This window comes from Pyrgilauda ruficollis, unplaced genomic scaffold, assembly GCF_017590135.1.
Source record: "Pyrgilauda ruficollis isolate IOZ18807 unplaced genomic scaffold, ASM1759013v1 scaffold21, whole genome shotgun sequence".
In the NCBI taxonomy this organism is placed as follows: domain Eukaryota; kingdom Metazoa; phylum Chordata; class Aves; order Passeriformes; family Passeridae; genus Pyrgilauda; species Pyrgilauda ruficollis.
This window is the reverse complement of record NW_024520318.1, coordinates 10,045,240-10,070,877: the sequence shown is the minus strand read 5'-3', so window position 1 is coordinate 10,070,877 and position 25,638 is coordinate 10,045,240. Positions and strand designations below refer to the sequence as shown.

Here is a 25,638-nt window from a genome sequence, read left to right as displayed (position 1 = left end):
AACTATCACCTGCAGAAGTGAGCTGGTCCCCCTGCATGAACTAGACATGCCCTGGTATCACAGAGCACAAAAAAGCAGAGGAAAGGCGTGGACTCAGGAGTAGCTGGATCAGTGCCTGTTCCCCTCCACACATTCAACAGTGCCCTTACGTCTCCTGAAACCCAGGGACTAAGCCAAGCTTTCACAAAGATTTTGTCCCTGCAATAGCTTTAAGGATGCAACCACAAATCTGAGCAATCACAACCATTTTAGAGTATTTCACTTTCTTTCCATTAAACACATACAGATTTATGGTCTTGCTTAGCAAGGTTGGGCAGACTGTGCCAGGCTTGCTCCCCTTCCCTAAGCAGCCAGCATGCCCCACTGGGGAGGATGCAGACCAGCAGACCACACAAGTCCAAGTTCTGGAATGAATAAGAAATTTTTCAAAGTATAAGATACAAACACACACACTTCTCCCCATCCCACACACTAGCTGCAAATGCTTCAATTTATTACTATGACTTCCAGACTGCTCCTACCGCTGCCCTCCCTCTGAGACCTGGGGTCAACACTGGCCAAATGGTCCTTGAGAAGGCCTCAGAGATGTTTCCCTACATGTCTTACACAAACCAGTAGCTTAGATGAGGACAAAAAGCCAGGATAATGAGAAAAAGGCTGCTGGCAGGAACTCAGGCAGTACCTGCTCTGCCTGGCCTCTCAGCCACCGGGAGGGCAGGTCAGGTCCAGCTCTCTGCCAAGCTGTCAATCATCACAGCTCACAGTCTGTGACACTCATGAGACATGACACCCTGTGCAATGCAATGGAGCCCCAACAAGTTTGTTTTGCACATGCCACTGCAGCGTTGGCAGATACAGCAACATGCTTTGGCTCGCAGTGACATGGGAAGCATTCAAAGCACTCGCGCAGAGATAAGAGGCTCCCCTCGTCCCCTGCCTGAGACACACTGACCTCCCCTCCCTCCCTCCTCCCTGGCATTGTCAAAAATACAAAAATCTGTCCCTTATGTTTTCAAAATGTGTCTGTTTCACAGAGCTCTCCCCCCCCCCCTTTTTTTTTTTTTTTCAAGGCCAATTAAAAATAAAAGTTTACCAGAAAGACAACAAGAAAAAAAAAGCGTCTGATACCACTGGATCCAGCCTGTAAGGATCTCACACATAAAAGAATTATGTCCCTGAGCACTTTCCAACAGACTTTCAGAAAATTTCATCTTTCTACTTCCCTGGCTGGATAGTCTGTTTGAGTAATTTTCTCTTTCTCCTGGGGCTGGTTGCTAAGAGACGCGCTATTACTTCTCCCTCTCTTATGACCCGATTACTGTGATCAGCAAAGACAGCGTGCAGACAACAGCCTGACACGGCTCATACAAGAACATCGGGCTTGTTACAAAATGATGGACTGTATTAACACTCCGCAGCCCCTTCGCTCGCCATGGCCTTTGGAGAGTCTCCAGGCACAACTGGGGGCTTTAACTTCCCCAGCTTCTGAAGTGCACGTTCAAACATTTTAAATCACAGGACTGGGAAGGGAGAAGAATTGACTTTTACCTCCTGTGCTTCACTGTCTGACAGCCAGAATGGTGTTACTGAATCCTCACTGAGCAACTTTCCTTTTCTTACCCTTCCTAAGAAGTGGCCTAGGAACAATGATTAATCCTTTTCACCTTCTTGAAAAATAAACTTTGCAAACACACAGCACAGTTTGGGTCAGAACATTCCCTTGAAGGGTCTGACAGCACATTGTAAAGCTGATTGTGACACTTGAGGGGCTAAGAGGTGAGCTGGTCCTGCAAAGAGCTGGATTGCTCTGGATAAGGAAAGCAGCTGGAAACAGACCCAGCTGTAGGTGTCCAGAGGTCCCAAGGAAGCTACTGGGATACCCAAGATGCTCCCAGCTCATGCAGAAGCAGCCACAGCCTGGCACTGTGGCCCCTGCAAAAAAGAATAGGGGATGGAGCCAGTGGAGGAGATAGGAAATTTGGAGCACAAATTGGGAGCTTGTACTGAGGGGTACATGGGGCAAAAAGTTGAGGAAAGTTAATTTTGTGGAGAAGCAAAGAACTGGTTTTCTAAGAATGGGGCCACCAACCTCAGAGACTATTAGTCTCCACTTAGTAAGAATTCAACCCCCATCATGTTCACTTTTTATAACATAAATTTCAAACTTCTATACTTTCTTCTATTAAACCTACTTTCAAAAGTCTGTGCTTACCCACACGCTTTTGGTACCATTTTCATACTCTTGAGGGCCTCCTCTCCTTCCACCAGCTCACTCAGGATAACTCCTGTGGCAGGACCCCTGGGCACACCCTCACACCACAGATAGTGCAGGGTATTCAGAAACACCAGCTGATGAAACTTCTCAAGTGGGCCTTGTAACAGAGATGACCCAGAGCACAGGTTCCTTCCTCATCTCCATGCCATTTCCCATAAATTCAGTGCTTGGCACATCAAATGCCAGCTATCATGACAGTGCAATCTCTACCCACCAGCCCTTAACAGCAGGCTTGGATTTATGATTTGGGTCATATCTAGATGAAACCAAAACCTTTCCTTAGTCATTGTCATCACAGGAATTAAGACTTGGAAGAGACATGTGATTCTTTTGCACTTCAGCTCCTCAAATAGTTTGGGTAAATCCCCAGTTGAGCCCCTGGAGCATGCCTGCACTTTCTTCCAAGGCTGTGACTTAGCAGTGTGCGTGCTGGTTAAAGAAGAAGTCAGAAGGGGGATTTTCAGATAATAGGAAACTTTCTGCTTATTAGGATCTAGAGCAGATCCCTGCTCATCTCCTTCAAAATCACCCTCCCCAGGCATAGCAGAGCCACAGAATTCTCAGTCCTGCTCATGGACCCTTAATTCCTGTGCCAAGCCCATCTAAACATGCTTTGCTTAGCAACAAACACTTGAGGCCTGGTATATTTAGTCCAAATTGTAATTGTGTAGGATTCACTGCTAGAAATGCCTGCTCTTTGGCCACAAGTACAGCTTCTGTGGCTTCAAGAGTTGCTCATTCATTCTTCGAACCTTTTATTACACCAACCTGTAATATAATCCAATAGACATTTACTGGTTGCTCTGATTTAGCAGAACTCAGCCTGGCAAAATAAAAAAGCTTTAGGCAGACAAAAGGAAAAGCACATATATAATCCTTTACTGTAATAGCTAGTTTCCAGTGAGTAGAAGAGCAGCATTGTGTGAAGAACGGAAAAAAAAAAAAAAAAATTACTAGACTGTTAACTATCGTATAACAATTGTTATTATTTAACAGACTAGCATCTGGAGGATGTTAACATTTCAGATTAAAATAAAAGGGACAAGTGCTGCCTGCATGAATTTTCAAGCTATTTCTGCATTAGCATTGCTCTCTTGCTTTGACTGGGTACCACAGCCCTGTAAAACTACATACAGGACAAACATTATCTGTTTAACAGAAGGTTTGATATGGTTGATGACAGACGTTTGCAATTCAAGTTATTAAATGATACTTCCCTTCCATTTCAGTGTGTCAGAAATGTCTTCTCTTTCTCTTTTTCCCTTCCCTTTTTTGCCCGTTTTCTTTATTCTACCCAAACTATTGTGGTTCACAGAACAGGCCACTAAGATGAATCACTATTTGATGTTTGAAATAATGAAGTGGAAAAATTAAATATAGTATCTTGGAAGAACAGACAGACAGGAGAAAAGAAAATGAGAAAAAAATAGTAAGGGCAGAAAAAAATTAAGAATCTACCTGCTGAGAAATGCAATGTTTGCTTTATGATACCAAATAACTGAGAAAATATAAGCTCACTCACCAGAATGAAACCCAAGACTAGGCACTACTTTAAGTAGTTCCCAAATAAGAGGCAATGTGTTCCAGAGCCTGTGAAAATTTAATATCTGTAATTCTAACAAAACACGGTCAGAATACTTAATAAAACTTGGTGGCTTGACTTGACATTTTGTGAACTACAGATAAGTATACTAGTTCAATAACAGTTTTTATGCACTTGTTTTATGCTGAATTCTTCCCAGGGCCTTTCCCTGAGGTGGTATTTCAAAAAAGAAAATGCTCATCCTGAGAGCAAAGCCAAGACAGTGCTATGGATTTGTCTCTGGGAAAAAAAAAAGCAAAAAAAAAAAAAGCAGATGCAGACACTGTTATCCAACAAAACAACTTTTAGGATGAATGCTAACAAGACAGAAGGCCCACACAGAGCCAGTTTATTCCCACTGGTGAGACTCACAGGTCACAGTGCTGGGGACAACTGGGCAAAAATCCCTATCCCTGTAGCTCAGAAGTTATTGAGTGGAGCAACGCTGCCCAGGCACAAAGGCACCAGCTCGGTCTCATCCCTCTTCAACATGGCCCAGCTTGCTTGGGGCAGTTCAAATCCAGTTTTATACAAATGAGAATCACCACTCATTTCCAACTGGTTTCACTCGGTTCCTAACCAACAGGAGAGAGGATGTGCTTTGAGGGAAATCAATGGACACTTCCAAAAGGGTGCCCCAAACTGGCTCACAGCTAGGGACCCCCACCTTCCCACTCCTTCTGCAGTGTTCATGGGCTTTGTTTGTGCTTTAAATGCTCTTGTGTGAAGGTAGCAAGCCCACCACAAAGAGGCCTGGAGTTTCAAGATCATTTTCACCAGCTGCACTTTGTAAGAGCCTGTGGATGATGCAGTTCTAACACTAATGAATAAAGTATTGCTTCATCTACTGCATCTCATTCAGCACAAGAAACACATAGAAAAATGAGGGAAGGATTAAGAAAGACTTTAAAAGTTTATAACACGCACTTTAAGGAAAGCTTTTTCTGAGAAACAAGCACTAACATGGGGGCTGTGGTCAGGCCCAGCCAGGATGACTTGCCACAGTAGGGTCACCTCTTTATTCACACCACATTTTTCAACTCCATGAGCTCAGTGCTGCGAGGGATGGAACCACATCATCCATTGCAATTGATGGGACCAGAAAAGTGTCAGAGCACTTCTCAGCCTATCTTTTTGTCCCACCACTGAGACACTGCCTCCCCCATGAAGCATCAATGATTTTTTTTCAGCTAGTGGCAGAGATGAGGAGCAAAAGAGGGACCAGCAGATCCCACTGGAAATACTCTGGTACTCCCAGGACTCAATTCAGAGTAACAATGTCTTCTCATGCCTCATCTGGGCAGCAGCAATGGTCCACAGGCATAATTCCTAACTTATGCAAGACAGCCAGCTCCTGCTAGCAGTCCAGTTCTGGATAATTGCATTATCTGATGTTAGTGTTGAACAATGCACACACGAAACCACCACAGGAGCATGGATGAGACAGCTCACTGTGCCTGCACCCCAGCCTTCCTCCAACAACCAGCACAGCACTGCAGAAGCTCCTGAGACACTTCAAGGAGCAGGTACAAGACCCCTCTGCCTCTCAGCCAACACAGCCCTTCCACAAGTGAGAATTCTTCCTGCTATGGAACAGAACCAGCACAGGCAAGCAGGGGGAAACAAAACAAAACAAAAAAACCAACAAAACACAAACCACAGAATCTTTCACGTCAGCCTGAATTTATTCCTTCAGGGCTCTCAATACAAATAATTAATAGACTCTGGACCTTGTTGGCTTCTATGAACTGTCAAAGACTGCAGAGCAGGGAACAGCACAGCTGTAACACAGGGTGTCCAGCCCAATAAATCCATAGCCAAGCTTCAAAAATTAAGACAGAGCTACTGATAGCAGCTGCTGTAAACAAAACCCACTAGGTATATCTGCCTGGAAAAAAAAAAACCCAAAACACAACAGCAAAACAACAAACAGCCTGATAGTTCATGCCCCCAGTCCCCTACAGACACAGCAGAACATAGCTCACCAGAGCTCAAAAGCCTCCACACCCATGAAGAAGAAGAGGGCACAGAGAGTCAAGCTCTGGGAAGCCTGGATCAGCTGGGTTCAAGAACACACACTGGTGTCCATGGCATAGCCTTGCCCTGGAGCTGGTCCTGCTCATTTGCCTTGTCTCATGAGTCACTTGCCCAACCCTCCAACCAAGGTAAATGGAAGGAGATGGTTTTTAAAAAAGGCAATTAAAACCTCAAAGGCCTTCACATGAGACCTGTTGTTCACCATATCTGAAAGGTGCCCAAGGAAAGGAAGGAGAAAGGAGAAGAAATGGATTTTAGGCTCATCCCTTTGTTTAGTTCTCATTATTAAATCCATATTAAGTGTTTCTGCAGATAATATATTCACCAAGCATGGCAATTAGAAGGAAAGACATCAGCACTAATAAATACTGAATTTAGAAGTAGCTAGCAGTACAAACTAACGTGGCTAATTTTGCAAAGCATGTCCTAAGAGCCCCAGAGTGTGACACAGAGGCACCTCCAAGCCCTGGGCAGCCCCACAAACACAGTGACTGCCCTGTGAGGGATGTTGCTCCACATCCTTTTCTAACCAGGGCTGGCACTGCAGCATCTCAGCCTGTCTCAGGCAGCTTGAGAAAAATACATGGTCCTGTTCATAGGAACAACAGACATTTCAAGAACAGGACAGATTCGGATTTTAGGGAGTAGAAAGAATCGACTTTCCAGGAGCAGGAGACCTCCCGGGAGCCATTCAATGATATGGCACTTCCTGGTAGGCAAGGATGGAGTAATTTCCTTCTCTGCCACCATGAAATCATCCTTCAAGTGACTGCACACAGTGGCAGAGGAGGTATATTCAATCAGAGAGCTGCACTAGTGCTCACGAATGCTGGACTGGAAAGCCCAGCCCTGCAATCCAGCTGAGCCTCCCCAGCTCACCACTGCGCTCCACCTGTTTCAGCACAGACGTGCTTCTGCTGGACTTGCAGAGCTTTATTTGGAGGCAAGGGGGGAAAGAACTTTTGTGGTTACCAAAACAAGATTCAAACCAAAAGGATCCAAACCAAAAGCCAACTCACATTGCAAAGTTTGTCACTCACTGCTCCCAAGCCATCCAGTGGCCCTGACTGAGGCTCTTCTGAGTACCTCTGACTGACAACAGATTTTACACATTTCTGAAGCCCCAAGTTCTGGCCTTACAGCCCCCAGTGCCACCCCAGCAGCACCAGCCCCACAGTAGCAGGCACTAAGCCAGCAGATCAGCTATCACCAATCCCACCCCACACCAGGCGCCTCCTTAGTCTGCCCTGCAGGGTGAGGCCCCATTTTCTGGAACTAAGGCAAAGATGGAATTTGCTTCATCTGCAAGCTATAAATCCCTTCTATCTTCCTGAGCCCAGCATAGACAGGAACAGCTGTGTGGCAGTGTTTCCCTAAGGCTCCAGCTCTATTGAAGATGCTGAAATACCAATTTAAGTCTAAAAGCTGGAGAGCAAGAGAGAAGTAAGTGGCAGGAAAAGGAGGAAGGGCAACCACAGAAAGGTTTGAATTGGAAAGACCTTGAAAAATAATACAATCCAAAACCCCTGCCATCAGCTGGGATCTTTCACTAAATCAGGCTGCTCAAAGCCCTGTCCAACCTGACCCTGAGCACTTTAAATGATGGGGCACCCACTGCTTTTAAATGAAACAGAATTAATAACAATTCCTCAGAAAAATGATCTGAGTTTCTTTAAGAGATTTTTGGTGTAGGACAAAACCCATTGTGCACATTGCTGGACAGGGTCTGCTGAGGAAAAGAGGGAGGGGGCAGGCAACACCAAAGACATGAGCATGGAGAAAGAAGCCAAATACATAAGAAGCAGACTGTCAGAACCCATGGCTGGTTGATGCCTCATCCATCTCAGGACTCATCTTCTCCCAGCATGAAGAGAAGATGCTCTCAAACTTCAGCCACATCTAGCTCCATCCAAGGACCATCCCTGACCCCAGTTAAACTCTTAGAGCTACTGCTCAGATGTCTGGACATTTAATTTTGATTTGCAGCCTAATTCCTCAGCAGCTACACTTCCTGCCAATTCACAATCGTTCGCCTTGTAGATAAACACCTTCCCCAAGCTTGAACAGCTCTCCTCTCCTCTCTCTGTGGGGTAAATACAGAGCTCTGTACGATGATGAGCACCAGCACTTCCCAGGAACTGCGGTGCTCACACCTCCCAGGATCAGGCAAGGTTAATCCCCTGCAAAGCATCACACTGGGGAGTGGCAGCACTAAATCCTCCAGAAACACAGCCCAGACCACAGCAGGTGTTGGAAGGACTTATACAAACAGACTGCGCCTGCCTCTTGGGCTGCCTGCATGGCAGAGACCTGTGCAGAATGCTAAGCAGGGCTCGGGTCTTATTGATGATGATTACCATTATGATCATTACTTCTACCACTACTGCACTCATACCCAGGGGCCCCCAGGCAGATCCCTGCAAGAACAAGACATGGTCTCTGCTTTGATGAGTGGATAAATCTGGTGTGAAACAAGCTGCAGCAACTCAGCATGGCAAACAGCACGGAGGGGGGCTGGCAGCACCAGGAAAATTGCTACTTCAGTGGTCTGAACACATGCCTTGAGTGCTTCAAATCACAGTAAAATGTTCCTGTTTATAAACTACTGGCTGTTGCCATTTCACTTTGTTTCAGTCATGTAACCATTTCTAACTTCTGTTAAAGTTTCATTAAGCAGTTTTTAATCACCACCTTCTGGCTGAGTTTTGTGCAGGTATCAGGAAATAAAAAAAATAAAATTGAAGTCAAGGTGACACTAAGGAAATGCTTTGGTAGGAGATGGGAGGGAGAGGGGGGTACACACAGCACCTGCTCCACAGTGTGCCACTCCAGCATCTTTCCCTTCTGCTTCCAATATGATCAAGAAATAAAACCTCAAAAGTGATCAGCTGGACAGACCCTCTATGTACAAGCAGCACACCTACAAAATAATAATAAGAACCACAAGGCCAGAGGATGCACATTCCTAAATGTTAACAGCAACAAGCTGAAGAAATTACTAGGAATGCCAGACTCCCAGAGAGATTCCAGATACTACAAAGGCTGCAGGGAGCCAATTCCAGTGACACTGCTGGGGCAGCCAAGGCTGTGATGAGCACAGGCACTTCCTGACCAACAGCCTCAGGACAACCCTTCCCCAAGGCTGTGCTGTTGCTCCCACTCATCTCCAGCAGAAGGATGCATGGGAAGCCCATGTGCCGCCAGTTAAGCAGCTTTGGATGGGTAGGAGGGATGAAAACACACCAGGTTCAAGGGGATGCTGTCACTCCCCTACCTACAGACTCACAGCTAACCAGGTGGGAAAGACCTGTGTCCAATAACAAAGGACAAATTGAGGCAAAATGGCAGTGCCCCTGTAAGCAGGGAACCAGTGGGGCATGGAGCCATCTCCTAGGCTGAATTATTGCTGCAGAAATCAGGGAGGTCATTGCAAAAACAATTTGGGAGCCGGGAAGAGAGAAGGGAGCCATAGCAAGTGAATGAAGCACATTGGGCTAACTATTTCTCACCTGCCAGATCCCAGAAGCCTCATGTTCTCAGGGTTATATATGGAGGTAATGGCTTTGCATGGGCTGCTGACAGCAAGCAGCAGCATGTCACCTTCTGGAAGTGGATTAGCTAAAGCTGCAGGCATGTTGTCACATCACTAAGCCTACCTCTGACCAAGTCTTGGCCAACCCTTAGCTCTTCCAGACCTGTCAGATGAGATCTCTAAAAGCCCAGTGTCAGACAAGGAAAGGGACTGGCACTGACAAAGTCCTCTGGGAGCTCCTGAATGTCTCCTGGTTTCCAGCAGACCCAGCAATGCCTGACTGATTGCCAGACCAGGAACTCTGGGTTATATCAGAAATGTTTGAGTGCCTTGTCTCCCCTTCTCAGCCTGCAGTGCCTGTTCTGCTCCCTGGGAAAACCTCCTTGCACAAATGGCAAGAAACACAGGACTTTTTTAGAAGGGGATAACGTTCCTGAGACACATACAATTAGACCTACAATCACTAAAGCATTGACAATTAAGACATACTGACCTTTTTCACATAAAAAAATCCTGACTGATCAGGAACAGATTTCCTAGGAAGAAAAGGGCCACATTCCATTATTATTTTTAACTGCAAGAGAATTAGAAAAATAAGAATTTCCACTTGACTTGAAGATGACATTTTCTTTGCATTTCAGAAATGGATTGTTTTTTACTTTTTAAATTCCAAATGTCTTTCTCTCTCTATTTCTCACTAAGTTTTATTACGGAAGGCAGCAGAACAGGTGCATATGACTTCGCTTCTCCCCCTCCAACACATTTTCTTTTTTTGTTCTGAATTCTCCGAAGTTAGAGCGGCAGACAAAAAATACCCAAAACACTCATGAGGCTTTTCCAACTTTCCTGTAAAATGTCCTCAACTTTAGAAAATCACTCAAGTGTAAGATTTAATATGCTGCTTTGTTTTTCTTTCTCTTTTCCATTACTCTGTAGTGTTCCCGAAAATGTACACACTTCCAAAAGATAGAGCAGAAAGAGGAAAAAATATACAGGTGATATTTATCTTATTGTACTCAACATAAAAGAGGGAAAAGCGGTGAAGGAACAATGTAGAGCTTCCCAAAACAAATACAAAAGCTGGTTTGGGCATTTTCTTGAATACAGCTGAGCTTTTCTTTGGAGAAAGGTTGGAGAGGAGGAGGGGAAGAACTTCCCCCCATTTCTACCTACAGTAAATCACAGGAATAGAAATGTCATGCTCTGCCAAAACAACTCTCTCCTAAAATCCTTGGCCTTCACTTGTATCTGCTGCAGTTCCATCACAAACTCTCCATTGTCAGCCAGGGGCATCCCAGGTGTTCCAACTTGCAGGTTTCCAGTTGCAAGTTCCAGAGGTGCTCCCAGCCACGCACTGCTGCTCCTTGGGAACGCCCTCCCTCCATGCGTCCACAAGCCAGGAACCCAAATCCCACCCTTGCTGCTCAACCACATCAGGAGAAGAGGACTTTCACAGCAAAAAGTAGAGGAAGGCTGACACACAGTGACTGGCAGGCATTTCTTCTGCTGACATAACAGAACAAGCTTCAGAGAACATCACAATGGTCATCCAAATACCTTCCCAATTATTTCATATTCAAGAGTGTTCCACAGTAGAGGGAAAGAACTCAACTGAACTAAAACAATTCATCCAGCAGACTGAAGAGAAAACACTTCCAGACTCACTGGCCAAATTCATGCACTACCACCCCCCAACTTATATTCCACAGATCAACCCCTTGCTTGTAAAGCATTCCCACTGTGCTAGGGTGAAAGAACCAATACTGAAAAGGGTTATTTGAGCCCAAGCTCCTTGAATCATCATGTGGCAGCAGGGACCAAACAAGCAAAACCCCTTGAAAAGTACCGGTCCTGGACACAGGACATCTGCTTTCAATTAAAACTGAGAAAGATCTGTCCTCATGTTCTCTCCCAGCCCTGCACTTCTCAGAAGGGTAGCTAGCCAGAGCAAGGGGAAGAGATACCTTCACATCCTTCTTGATTTGAATGACCTGAAAAAGGGAGGCTCACAAACTCACCAACAAAGAACAAATCAAGAACAGCCTGTGTTAGCAGTTGGTTCCTCTGAATGAGGCAGTTGTGGTTCCTTCCTAGAAAAGAAATACTCACCATCACCTCCTGGTTGCTTGTATGGGTTGTACTTCGGTTTGGGGGCGACCACAGGCGCAAACTTCTTTGGGGTCTGCTGGGTGGACACGGAGATGCTGGGAGTCCCAAAGGTGTGTGTGGTCTCCATCCTTGCAGTAACGTGGCCAACAGGCTCGTTGGTACTCTTGGGTGGCAGCCAGGATGGGTGGGACATGGTTCAGGTCTGAGGAGACACAAAGAGAGTCACACATACGTTAGAAATTTACTGGGGAAGTAACAGTTACAATCCTACTATTTTTCTGGTTTATTAAATCAATCCTACAAAACCCTTCAAAACATGTTTAACTGGCGCATGCTTAACTTTAAATATGTTGTTCCTAATACATAGGACTTCAGATGCAAATTTGTCTTTCCTCAGCAGGTCAGAATTACTGATCAGGTTATTGTCGGTACCTGCAAAAATCATTGCTATTTTCGTCTTCAAACAAGAGCAGAGACAGGCTGATACCCTGAAGCAGCCCATCAATCCCACCCTGCATTCAGCACAGTAGTCATGTATTTGCCTTTCCCCGTTAGGCCTTTTTGAGTACATTAATGTACAACAGTGCAGGTGCTCTGGGGAAAAGTCTAGTCACAGATAGGCACACACACTTCCAAAATACACTTTTAGCACTTTTTCACATGTTATTTAGGACCCCATGCCCCAGTGATTTTCATTCAGACTTTTAAGAAAACAGTTTTCAAAAGTAGCTAATCATTCTTGATACCTCCATTTCTGAATGCCCAGCTTAAGACATTTTAAAAGCATGTCAATTTTGAAAAAATGCCAGAATCTCACAACCCCTGACAACCAGACTCCTTTTAGACTTGTGTAACAAAAAACAGAGGCAGCCCAAATCATTACTTATTTATGAAAATCTTGGCTTTGGCCTCTTAAAAGCCTACATCACTTTTGAGAACTGGGTTCAGATGCTGCTGAAAATGTTGCCCATAAAAATCCTGTTAATTCCAATGAACAAGTGCTTTTCACCACACACAAACCACACTTGCTGGGTAGCCATGACAGTCCTACTGTACCATCAGAAGGCCCTATGGAGCTGGATTTGAGATTTGATGAAGAAATGAAGATCCCACACAGATAAAAGTCAATGGTAATTTTGCAGCTCTTGAGCACCCTGCTGCTTCTGCCCATGCACTGCTTTGGTGTCAGAACTCCTTAAGGCTACCAAAACCAACAGGCACCTGTGACCCAATCAGCAAAGATTTGATTTCATCATGGAAAAGGATCAGTGCCAGAGATAGGATCAAGGTCTCCACATGGTAGCACAAGGTGAGCACCTCCAGCTAAGAGCAATGACTGTTAAAACTGATGGATATACTAGTGTGCTTACTCCAACCAGTACATTTACTTCAAAAAATAGTTTCCTGCTTGAGGAGTAATTTCTACTTTAAGCCCCAATGTCTGACCCAACACTAGGAGGTGAGAATTTTTTGTCATCTTCCACCGTGCATCACTCCTTGTGCAAGAGATAAACTGGCAAGTGTCAAACATCAGTGCCAACACTTCTGTCTCTTCCTGGCCATGCAGTCTGACTGCTCGATGTGCAGACAGTGGCTTCACAATTCCTACCACTAGTAAGCGAACCTGCTGCACTAGGCATCCAATCCAGTGAAAGGAAGACACTGGAGCTGCCTAGAAATGAGGCAGACAGAAGCATGGCAGGAGCAGCTTGGAGATGTATCCAAGGCTGAGCTGCAAGGACATGACTTTTCTCCCTCACAGGCCTGCTGTCCAACCCATAGTAAGAGTGCAGAGCATCATTGTGAAAGCAAGAAGTAAAAGGCAGGTCCTCCCCACACGGCAGGAGAGGAAACCAGTCACAACCGGTGGGGGCTGAGGGCACAGGAACCACAGTCCCACTGCCTGGCACTTCCCATCACCAACAGCAGCCCCTATGGAGCTGGAAAATGACTGCCACTCCAGCAGTGAGATTCACCTACGCTGCTGTCTCCTCCTCCTACAAGCTTCAAAACCGTAAAAGCAGCAATAAAACTCAGGCAAATATCTAGGTCTTAAGAACAGAAAGCAACGAGGACAGCCAGCCTTAAGAGCTAAACAGGACGAGCCTGCACTCTGCAGAGTTATCACATCCAAAGATGACTGTACCTTACCCATTGCTAAAAGCATCCTGGAGTTTAATTCTGACAGGTTTTCAGCCTCTGGCTTGACATCTCATATGAAAGAGCCTCCTGCTACAAAGAAGCACCCTCAGACCCTGAACATTATCTCCATGCTGATTCAAAGCCATAGAAAAAAATCCCATTACTAACTAGATTATCACCATTCCTGTTCTGGAATTTTCCTTAACCACCCCCAGGCAGCATGCCTTGGTCCCACAACTCTCATGGTCTGCTAGGCTGATGACAGGGATGGGTTGTGTGATGCACAAACCAAGAATATCTGCTTCAGTAGCCAGGTTGCACAGCTCTGAGCACAGCTGAAGACAATGAGAGAATTTCAACAAACGAGCTTAGAAAGCAGGCTGCTCCTATGGACAGCTTGGGAGCAGGGAGACCACAGTGCTGTAACTCAGCTGCTGACTGTAAGCTGGCACACAGCTCCCTCTCAGCTAACCTCTAACGCCTTTGTTTTGGCCATGGTGGTATTTTCTAATTGTTTCCCTGTTAGCCTTTTCTCTTCCTCTTTCTCCCCATCTCATTTTCTGTTATGCATTTACTGACACTCGTTTTTGCTATCTGTGCCCTGACAGTGTTTTCAGCAAGTTCCCTTTTCCTCATCTGTTCCAGCCCCAGCTCCCCAGCTTCAATTAAATTTAGCCTAACTACTCTGCAAGATCACAGAAAAAGAAAATTAATTAATTTCTTTTTAAAAGCTGAAGCCAAACTTCTGGGCTTGCTATTATTTTCCCTCCATTTTGGCTGGTAAAAGGCCAAAAGCAAGGAAAAATGTAAGGCACAGTGGCTTACAGACAAGCATAGTTCACCTTTCAGCAGACCTCTCCATAGTGGAGCACCCTGCCTAATTCAGACAAAGCCACCAGTGCTCTCTCTCCAATCCCTGCAATACTGACTGGTTTTCCATCAGAAGCTTCTTTGGAACATTTGTGATGTGCACAAGTAACCAAATAGCACAGGAAAACCTGAGCCTAACTAAATCCCTTACTCTAAACTTACTCTTACCCATGTCACTGCCTGAGTGTCGCTGTGGTGCCTGCACTTGGACAGGAACACCCAACAGGTAACAGCAGTGCTTTTCTAGCTAGCCAGCAAACACACGTTTCACTCTTGAGCTATCTTCTTCCATTAAAAGTCATTTTTCACTGAAAAATTAACCTACAGATTAAATCTACAGCTGCCCCCATATTTCTACTCTAAGCAAGTAATTTCTCAGGCACTGTTTGCATTCAATGAGTCCCTTCCTGGCAAACTTTGGTAGATCCAGCCATGAAACAGTTAACTTAGCAAGGTTGGAAAAACCTCTGTCAGCAGAGACCATGTCCCTTGGAGTCCTCTCAGAGGGATAGCCACCTCTTGCTCCCCTGTCAGTGCCACACCTCCCTCTGTCTTTGCTGAAACCTTCTGCCTGTCTGCCTGCCACCCTCCCGCAGCCATCCTCGGTCAGCCGTAGCTCACAGCTCCGTTCCTGATCTGACTGCTGCAGGCTTTTTCTGTGACTCCTTACTCACTGACCTCTCTGGCAACACCCCCTTCCCAAATTCACTGCCTCATCCCCTCCAGAAAATCCCTTAAATCTTCTCTGTGTCATGTTTTGAAAGCCTCTCATTGATCATCTTGACTAACCCTGAACCATCCCCAACTACTGCCCTGCAAAGCTTCTGCTGATTCTAAAGATTATTTGTTATAAAGCATATGTAGCCTCAACTGAAACAATGCAAGCATTGAAGAACCCAACACAACATTAGGTAAATTGTTTGGACAAAAAATTAAGCACTATAATCACAGCTTTTCCTTTATGCCTGGCTTAAAATTTAGCTAGATCCACTTTCAACCATTGCATTTTGTTATGCTCCTGTCATCTGCATTACAGACTTGCCTCTCTTCCTTATGTAGATCCTTTCAGAATACAGCCAGATCATTGCTTAAATCAAACAAAAACATTTAAATTAAGTATCAATTAAACTCCCTGTAAAGGACAAACTTCTTTTGATTCTTCCAGGTATGTTTACTCTGAACTCTCTTCAATTTTCCAGCTATCTTTTCTGAAATGGTGGCTGATGGCGTAAGACCATTTTTAAGAATAGTAACTTAAAATAGAAGAGGTAAAATGATGAATAATATCAAAAACAAAAACCTGACTGAAATCAGCTGTGGATGCCTGAGGTTCTGTTATCCTTCCTTCCTTGGAAGCATTAGTCATCACCTACTTTTGGAGGCAGAGGATAAGACCAGACTAACCATGATAAATAGCATTAAGAGCGAAGAGTGAAATCACACTGCATAAATAAGGCAAACAGTGTGCTCTGGTTCTATCATCAGGAAGATCTTAATGCTGTAAGTTCAGAAAATTCTAACCATGAAAGAATACACCACAGCAGAGGAACTGGAATCCACGAATCCCAAGCTGAGACCGCATTATCTAAAAATGTCAGACCAGGAATATCAATAGCAGATAATACCATGCAGTAATAACAGCCTGACAAGACTTTTTCACTGCCTTTTTCTTTTTTCAAATGTGTGGGCATAAGAGCTTGTTTTTGCTTTTAATTACAGGATGTCATTCACCTTTGAGAAGAGAAGGTAAAAAACTGAGGGTTTCAAGTCAATTTCTCCTTGGATGTGATAAGCAATGGAAGGGTAGAGTACCAATTTGTCTACTTTTGAATTTGTATGTACATTCATCTCTGAGACAGGCTGCCTTTTCTGTGATTAGACTGTACCCAAATAAATCTCCATTTCATTTTCATATTTGTAACATGGACCAAATTCTCCTTGGATGTTGATGGACTTCGCCAAGACAGAAGATTTTGTCCCTGAGTTAATTAAGCTAATGCTTCGTAGCGGGTAGCAACAGTATTCAGCAAAAAATGAGCAACAACCGTCTGTGCTTACAGACTGTCTGCTCTGCCTTCCATCCCACGCCTTCCTAAATTCACTGGCTTGATTTAGGTCTATGATGTTCTGTCTTAGTATCACCCATGCACAGTGAACCATTATGCCTGAGGCCAAGAGATTGACCAGATATAGGGAATTAGGACCTTGTTTGTTGACAGTATATGTGACTGAAAGTTGTGTTGGGGCTTTTCTCTGATACACAACATAAGCATCACCTTCCCGTGATAACTCAAGTTTGTCTCTAAGTGTAGAAAGGCAAACTGCATCCTCTCCACTCTCTCTTCTCTTCCATCCAAGTAAAAGAACTCCAACAGAAAAGTTTTGACTTTACATTACCTTCCAAATGAATTTTAAAGAACAGCTCTAGAGCTAAACGAAGGGGACAGGAATCATGCCACCCATTGTCCCTTCCTGTTAGAGCTGCATGTCTGGATATCTCTCCTCTAAGCAGATTTGTCTTCATTTTTCTGCCTGAAATTCCCCAAATTGCAAACCTCAAACGCCCTGCTAAAATACAGTTCTTTGCTTTGTCCTTTTCACCTCCAGTCTTCTAATTAGTCAAATGCAGTGACTGAAGCTGACCAGAGAGATTTGCTCTTTACAAAATCCCAAAGCTGCTTGTTTTTCTTGGCACTGTTCCCCTCTGAAGGTTAAATTAATTTATTTCTTCATTTATGGCACATGATCTCTAGCCATGCTCTTGTACTTCTTGTGGCCTTCAAAAGAGGGTATAATGTCAAAATTCAGATCTTATTAGAGGTCTTTAACCAAAGATACGAAGTGTCATAGGTACTTATAAACTCAGCACAAGCTCTCCTGGGATGCTTTTCCCACATGGTACTACTTATTCTCATCAATTTTACATCATATGGCAAATTATGTGATTTGGGGAATTGGGAGTCCTTGGGAACTCCCTTAATCATTGCTGATCTGCACAACATCTCTAACCAAATTTAACTCCTGCAATATTAACCAGCCCAATAATGTTCCTCCCTCAAACCCCCCCGCCCCAGCAGCAAATGTGATGTGACCTTCATCACAAAGCTTCAGGAACAACTCTGAGCACTGAGAATCCTGTGCATGGTGCTGGTGTGACCTCTACCACCAGTGAGCAGTGAAGTTCTAAGAGTCAACTGAGACACCACGAGACTTTGAGAGGTGATGAGGAGGCATGGAAAACACCACCACCCTCCAGTGACTGCCTTCCTGACCCTAGGCAAACTCAACACAGGTGGACTCCAAGTTCTTGTGGAAAACACCTCCTAAAGATCAGGTTTCTTTGCCTGCACCCATTTCACATTGTTTATGCACAGTTCCTAATGCTTTGCCGTAATCTTTCATGGCAGGTATCAGCTGGAGCAAGTTCAACTCTGCCGCTGCCTCTAAGATTCATAAATTTAGTTTAATTGCCTGGGTAAGGCAAGGTTTTGTATCTCCACCCCCATTCCCTCAAAGTAAAATAAATAAATAAGTAAATGAAATCAAAGTCACTTCTTCAGTTAAACAGGACTGAGACAATTTGCCTATTTCCTGCTAGGGGACATCACTAATGTAATCAGAAGAATTAAAGGAAAAAGAAACCTATTTAGAGCACTGATGAATTATTCTTCGAAGACTATAGTCTGGTAATATTTCATTCTGGCTTTAACAGCTTCAATCAAACTTCCATGGGATCCTCCAGAAGACCTGACTTAAATTTGAAGTGCACCCTGGTATGAGTAAGTGGTTGGCCCAGATGACCTCCAGAGATCCCTTGAGGGATCAAAATCAATTATTTTGTGACTCAAAAACCCCAGACTGATAGCTGTGACTTCATCTCCACTCAGAAGGGTTTCATGGAATCACAAACCTGCTGAGGTGGAAGGGACCCACAAGGATCATGGAGTCCAGCTCCTGTCCCTGCTCAGCACCATCCCCGAGAGTCACACCGTGTGCCTGAGAGCATTGCCCAAACACTTCCTGAGCTCTGCCAGGCCGTGCTGTGACCCCTTTCCTGGGAGCTGTTCCAGCCCAGCCACCCTCTGCGGCAGAACCTTTTCCTAATATCCAGCCTAAACCTCTCCTGACTCAGCATCAGGCCATTCCCTTGGGTCCTGTCACTGGTCAGCACAGAGAGGAGATCAGTGCCTGCCCTCCTCTTCCCCCCAGGAGGAAGCTGCAGCTGCAGAGGTCTCCCTCAGCCTCCTCCAGGCTGAACACACCAAGTGACCTTAGCTGCTCCTCAAGGGCCCTCAAGGCCCTTCACCATCTTCATTACCCTCCTTTGGACAGTCTCTAATAATTTCATGTCTTTCTTACATTGTGTTGCCCAAAACTGTCCACAATATTCAGCGTGAGGCCAGCCCAGTGCAGAGCAGAGTGGGCCAATCCCCTCCCTTGCCCAGCTGGTGAAGCCCCCAGGACAGGGTTGGCCCTCCTGGCTGCCAAGGCACTGCTGGCTCATGTTCAGCTTGCCACCAAACAGGACCCCCAGGTCCCTTTCTATGGCACTGCTCTCTAACCTCTCACTCCCATCCATCCATCCAGGGCTGCCCCATACCAGGTGCAGAATCTGGCATTTTTCTTGCTGAACTTCCTATGGCTGGTGATTGCTCTATCCTCTAATTTATCAAGGTCTCTCTGCCTTCAAGGGACTCAACAGCACTTTCCATTTTGCAGCAATATATTGTATTCCACTTAAGATATGCCAGTAATATCACCTACTGGCAATGCAACATTATATTCCTTACTTTCTAGCTGCAATCATTTGCTAATGAACAGAGCTTGTGCCCATTCTTTTAAGTAAATAAACAATACTTGGAAAGTAACTTTTTTCTCCTAGCTGTATCCACAGTTCATTTATTTTTCATCAGATCCATGCCAGCTTGAGATGTGACTTTTGTTGTACACTCTTAAGTCACTACAACTTCTACAGTATTACTGAGACATAAAAGGAAGACAGCAAGTGTGTAGTGGAGACTGCAAAGATGTGATGGTAAAGAACAGTCTTTCTTGTACAAAGATGCTGGACAAAAGTTAATGTTATCATGAAAACAGTTCATCAGGTATCAACCCAATGTCGCAGTCATTCCTACTTCAAAAGCCTGCTTCTGGGACAATTATGTTATCAGCCAAGAACCCACCCTTAAATTTCCTTCTTAGTTCATTTTGCTTGTATCAGCTTCAGTAGTTGAAAAGGTAGAAGGGCAAACTCAACATAAAACTGATTTTTTTCCCAATATAATTGCATTAGGAGTTTTGGGATTAGATGCTGGCTATTTGAATTTGACTGCTGCTGCAAAACACATGCATAAAAGCTGATGAATGAGATCTTCCTTTTACAGCCATGTCACATCCTGGTGTCAGATGACAAACTAGGCTTTAAAATCCTAATAAATTGAACTTGACTTGTCCATGTGAACTGAAACAAAGAGATCATACTGGCTCCCTGGAGATAGATAGATCCATCTAATCTAATACAACTCTAATGACTGCATTGCAATTTCACCAGAGAGCAAGCTGATTCTTGGCTTCTGTGGCATGAGACAATCCTCAGCTACTCCGAACATAATCACATTGGATAAAACACCAATCCAAGGCCTAGCTACTTGTGGTCACAACAAACCCCAAGGCAATTGTAACAGAGGAGGAAGACCTGCTGGCTTACTCAAATACATTTTATTCCTGAACCTAAGGACCTAAGCCAGGAGTTAGCTCTGAGCCAGCCAGATTTCTTCCAATTGTTATAGCCTCTTCCCCTGATAACTTGACCTACACGTTTGTGAGGATGTTGCTGTACCACAAAGAAAAGTTTGAGATGGATGTTTCAGAAATCTGTATATAAAATAAGAGAGGAAATATATTAAAAGAGACAGCAAAACCAGAAATTATGCAGAAAGGCTATTCTGGGAGTCTCAGATCATGAGCTCTCTTACACAAATACTATTTTCCTGCATACAATTTATTTTCAAGACCTCTCTGCCAAAAAAAAAAAGCTGCCTTTATTCCTTCTGTGCCTGTATTCAATGTCTTGCCTATAGCACAGCTCAGTGCTTGGCTTCCTACTTCAGCAAGGGACTGCCAAGCAACACAGAGCTTATCCATCAAATAAAATTATTAAGGGCCTGGACTTCCCAGCTGATGGAGATGTACTGAAATCAGGCATATCAAGAGTCTCACTTAAGTGAAAAGAAAACAGGACAACAAGAACTGGCAAGGTTAAGGCAGTTGGAACAAGCTCAGGTACTTTGGATGCTGATGCTGGCTGTAAACAAGGAGGAATTGTGCAGAACTAACATGCAGCTCGGCTGTGAGATATCAACAAGACCCCAGTGGGACCAAATGGGACCGTGGCAGCATATTGACACACAGATAATTGTATTAGCTTTGCAGAGCAGTGTGTGTGGCTCAGCCTGGGGAGAAACAGCAGGGATCTGAGCTCAGTGGGAAACTGATAGGGTGAAAAAGGAAGCAGGGCTGAGCTTGAGGTCCTACCCAACAAGGCTGGGTGTAGGTGGGTTTTGTATTCATGAGAGGGCTCCCTGCACTTCACTCCTGTTCTAAAACAGCTGTGATTGCAGGAAGAGTCAGATGTTGCCTCACCTGGAAGAAGACACATCTGCTACTGGCAGTCTGAACCCCAAGCCATCAAGAGGATTTCTGTGACTGGAAAAGGAGCTGCAGCTCAGAACACAGGCACAGCACAGGCCCCACTCAGGAAGGAAGCGTGTGTGGGTCTGTCACCACCATAACCTTCTGACAGCTCATGGAGCTGGCAGTGGAATCCAGACTTTGACACTGTACTGCCTAAAAATCAAGCAATTAAATCAATTAATGGGCAGGAATGGTGTCCAGGATCAAAATCTTTAATCCCAGATTCTCTTCCTCCCACCTGATCCACAACTTTTTCTCCCTCAGATCCCAAGCCATCCTGGAAGTCACAGCTTCAGGTATGACAAGTCCCTGGATGACTTTTTTCTGAGCACCGCACCAACCTGTGTCTTGGCTTTGGTAGCTCAGGTCACAGCACTTTGCAAATAATCAGGGGAAATAGCCTTTTTCCTATGGAAAATCTTGTATTTTAAAACTCAGAAGAGTGATAGCTGCCAGATGACTGGAAGTTGATGTTGCAGAGAGATTGCTAATGGAAGCAAGATATTTGAGTGTATGAAAACTGTAAGAAAGAAGTACACAAAACTCTTTGTATAAACAGTCAGGAAAAATACTACATTTCTCTTGAGTTTCACAACAGGTGACTTCACATCATCAATACATGAGCACCCCAATGTCTTCTTGTCTCTCTTCTGCAACACAATGCAAAAATAAAAGTTTAAATTGCTTGTTCCTTAAAGAAGCTGAAAGCCTGCAGTACTGTCAGGAAACACAGAGGATCTCTGCAGGCTACCAAGTTCTGCTTTTAGCAGGAGACTAAATTATCACCAGCTCTAGGTAAGGCTTGCTGCGGCTTTGTCCTGGAAAACCTCCAAAATGAAGAATCCCTTGCTACCTGGTGATTTGTATTAGTGTTACAGTATTTTCCCAAAGAAAATGCTTTTCCAGCTCTCCAGCTGAATCTCCCAATCAATTATGCACGTTCACAGCACTTTATTTGGCCATCTGGACAGAAGCATTTGGCTCTGACATGTTCAGAAGGCCCCTGGCAGTAGTCACAGGCTGCCATTGGATCACTCCTTTGCCTCCTTTCCACCAGAGACAGAAGCCGAAGTTCCCCCAGCCTAATCCTGTAAGCCATGTGCTCTCAGCCCCTGACTGACCCTCCTCTGGACTCTCTCCACCTCTCCAGCATCCCATTTCTACTGGTGGACTCACGACCAAGTAACAGCCTCAGCAGTAGTGAGGAAAGGTGAGCAATAACTCATCTCAGTCTACAGTCGCGGCTCCTCCTGAAGTTGACCTATATTCAGTTTACTTTACTGACAATCACAGCACATGCTGGACTCATATCTGACTGGATGTTCACTGCCTGCTCCATATCCTTTTGTCAAGAAATAAAGAAGAATAAAAGGCATATTTTGAGATGGTGCCTAAGCTGGAGGAGCTCCACAATGCCATGGCCACATGGATAGAAGGGTAGGTCACAAGGTGGTGTTAGCTAACCCTATGCTATTTGCAATAAACATGATATAGAGCTCATTAAGACGACACCTGTTCAAAGAGGGGGCAAGGGGTGTTCTTAAAGCACAGGAAAATGGGTGAAAAGGAATATTAAAAGCAAAGGCAAAGCTGATCGTGACACTGTGCATGAAGATAAAGCTCTGGTTTAGTATCCATAGAACATTAGTTCTGCTCTGAATAGGAACTCATGACAGAAGACAAGTGCTTGAAATTTGATTTTCAATTCTACTTTGAAACTCATAAATGCACCAAGCACCAGCCCAAGAAACTACTGCTCTCCCCTTTTAACTCAGTGTCCATTCATTCAAGAACAGTGATATGCAAAGCTCTGGCAGATAATTCCCCAGCTGTTGCAAACCACAGTACCAGCAATGAAGTCAATCCAGCCAGGCATCCACACAAGCCTTGTGAGTTTGCTAAACAAGCTCATCCTGCTAAAAATCCCACCCCAGTTGCTCCACCACTATCGCTTTGCTGCCTTCTGTTTTTGACCATCCAAATTAATCATTTGTTCCCCTTTCCAAAAATCAGTAGGAAGTTCTGTTGTGACTAAAGAGTTTTCATACTAGACTGGCCACATCAGTTCCCTAGATGCGGAACAGCTCAAATCTGACAGTCTCCAGGAAAATATTCTGATTCTCTTTTACCTTCACTGCACTTTCTCCCAAAAGACTGGCAGGGGGTGATGGAGGAGAAGAAATCAACCATGAGCAGAGGGTACTTTTAGAGGGAAGAACGAAACTTTTAATATATCCAAAGATTTTTATATACTGCAGCATTTTAGCCACTGCTGGCAACCACTTGTTTTCGAGCTGTGCTAGGGCAGTCAGCTGGGTCCTGCAGCTGGTAAGTACACACACAGCTCCATTTATCAAATGCCCTTCAATAGTTGCTACCACTGTCTCTCAGGTCTGAGGCAAAGCATGTTCCCACACACAACCAAGCATCTGAAAGGCATTTCAGCATGCCTCTGCTGTGTAATGCACGTATTTCTCTTTCCAAGTAACACAGCTGCCAACACCTTAATCATTCCTTGGGGACCTTCAGCACATCAGCCCTTAAGTGCTTCATTACCTCCAGCAGCTCCTGCAGAGCCCACATCCCAGGCGAGCAGTACACAGCTCCCTGTCAGCTACAGAGAGCAGCCTGAGCTGCAGGAGAGCAGGATCTGTGCAAATCAGGTCTAACAGCCTATCTTCCACCACTCTTTGTTTCCGCAAGTTTGGCCTCGTTCGCTGCAAAATATCTAGGACAAAAGGCAAGGCAGCATCAAGAAACCACATTTGAGACTAAAATCACTGTGTGTTTCTTTTCATGAGATCCTGTGGGAGAGAAGATGCTTGCTCCTCTGCATGGACACTAAGGGGCTACGGAGACCAGTCAAATAACCTTCACTAAAGCACCTGAGCTGTGTGTACCTCCCCAAAGCCTTCTTGTTTTTAAGTTAGAAACTGCTGCCTCAAGTCACAAAATACAGCGTTTTGAAATTGTATTGATATGTTCCTGGCACAAAAGAAAAATAAACTGCAAATGCAACCAATACAGAAACTTGAGCTGCCCTTTGTTTCTGCAGGGCTTAAAACACTAAGGGGAAAATCTGAGCAACAAAGTTCATTGATCCATGGAAAGATGCAGTCTGTTAGGACTGGTACACAGATACCTATTCTGAAATTAGCTTGAGCATGTGAAGGCATAACGTACCCTTTGAAGCTTCTAGATTGCTCCATCAGGTTCCTTGAGATGACACTGATGGAGACATCATTACAAGAATCACTTCCAAGTCAATCTCCTTTTTAAAACAAGATACCCCAGGGCTTTTTTGTGAAGCACCTCCACTAGGGAACAGCTTCACCTGCTCTCTTCATGTCAGCCCCACTGTCCCTCCTCTGCAGCTCCCCCACCACCCAGAGCCCTTCCAATTTAACTTATGATCTAATGGCTCAAAACAACATAGGAAGGTAAATTAATCATGCAATCAATACAAACTTACACACATAAGTATGCACAGACATGTGCACATTCCTGATTTTTTTATTCTGCATCATTAGGCTCAGGAAACTGGTAAGAGGCAAAGAATAAGGAGAGAAACCAACAGTTGCTCACATGGATCAACACTTCCAGGCTCTCTCTTTTGCAGCTCATCTCACTCATATTTGTGGTTTCAACATGTGATTCACATTAGGCCCCTCTGCTCACCATTTGATGGTTCTGCTAAACAGATGTGAATTTATTTAGTCACAGAGCCTGCTCTTTACACTGCCTCTTTGTAGAACAGATGGGCTTTTTTTTTCCCTGTTCAACAGTGTTCAGACAACGATCATATCCAGTGCACAGGTTTGCTTGGCAATTTCACAGGAAAAGGAACAACACATGAACATAGGCACGATCTCACAGGAGTTCTTTTCAGCAGCCTGGACACACCACAAGAGATGATGGCCCTGATGGAGAACTACAACACCAGGAACACCCAGACAAGACCAAGATCCTCAGGGATCAGCCCCACAAATTCAAGCAAATGAGTGATGCATGCTGCACCTGGCAGGGTCCAGAAGACACAGCTCCACCACACACCCACCACAAAGCTCTCCTGTGAAAGCTTGAGTGGAGAGGGAGCTGAATGAAGGGTAGGCTCCTGCAACATTCATGGGGACATGAAAACATGGCATCTCCTGGGACTCTTCAGCTTGGTGAAATAGCCTGGAAAAGCTATCCGCTCCCTGTGTGGGCATTCTTCTTTCTGCACTCAGAGAGCCTTTGGCACTGGATGAAGCAGAACTGCACAAAGGCCCTCTCAGAGCAGAATAAGACTGCCCACATGAGAAGCACGCTTGGAACAGCTATTGCACTTTAAATTCACACCCTGGCTTTGTTTTGCAATGGTTTCCCTGTGCAGAAGGGCTCTGGGCTTCAGATTGA

The 25,638-nt window shown here is 44.7% G+C and overlaps 1 protein-coding gene across 6 annotated transcripts in view; it reads right to left on the bottom strand.

Moving 5' to 3' along the window:
* Positions 1-25,638, bottom strand: part of LOC121353799 (LIM domain containing preferred translocation partner in lipoma) — a 335,201-nt gene that overhangs the window by 205,694 nt on the left and 103,869 nt on the right. For all 6 annotated transcript variants that reach the window (XM_041467937.1, XM_041467935.1, XM_041467938.1 and 3 more), the window contains one exon: positions 11,536-11,737. In XM_041467937.1, coding sequence (XP_041323871.1) covers positions 11,536-11,728 — 193 coding nt within the window. In that variant the 5' untranslated portion in view covers positions 11,729-11,737. The remainder of the gene's footprint in view (positions 1-11,535; positions 11,738-25,638) is intronic.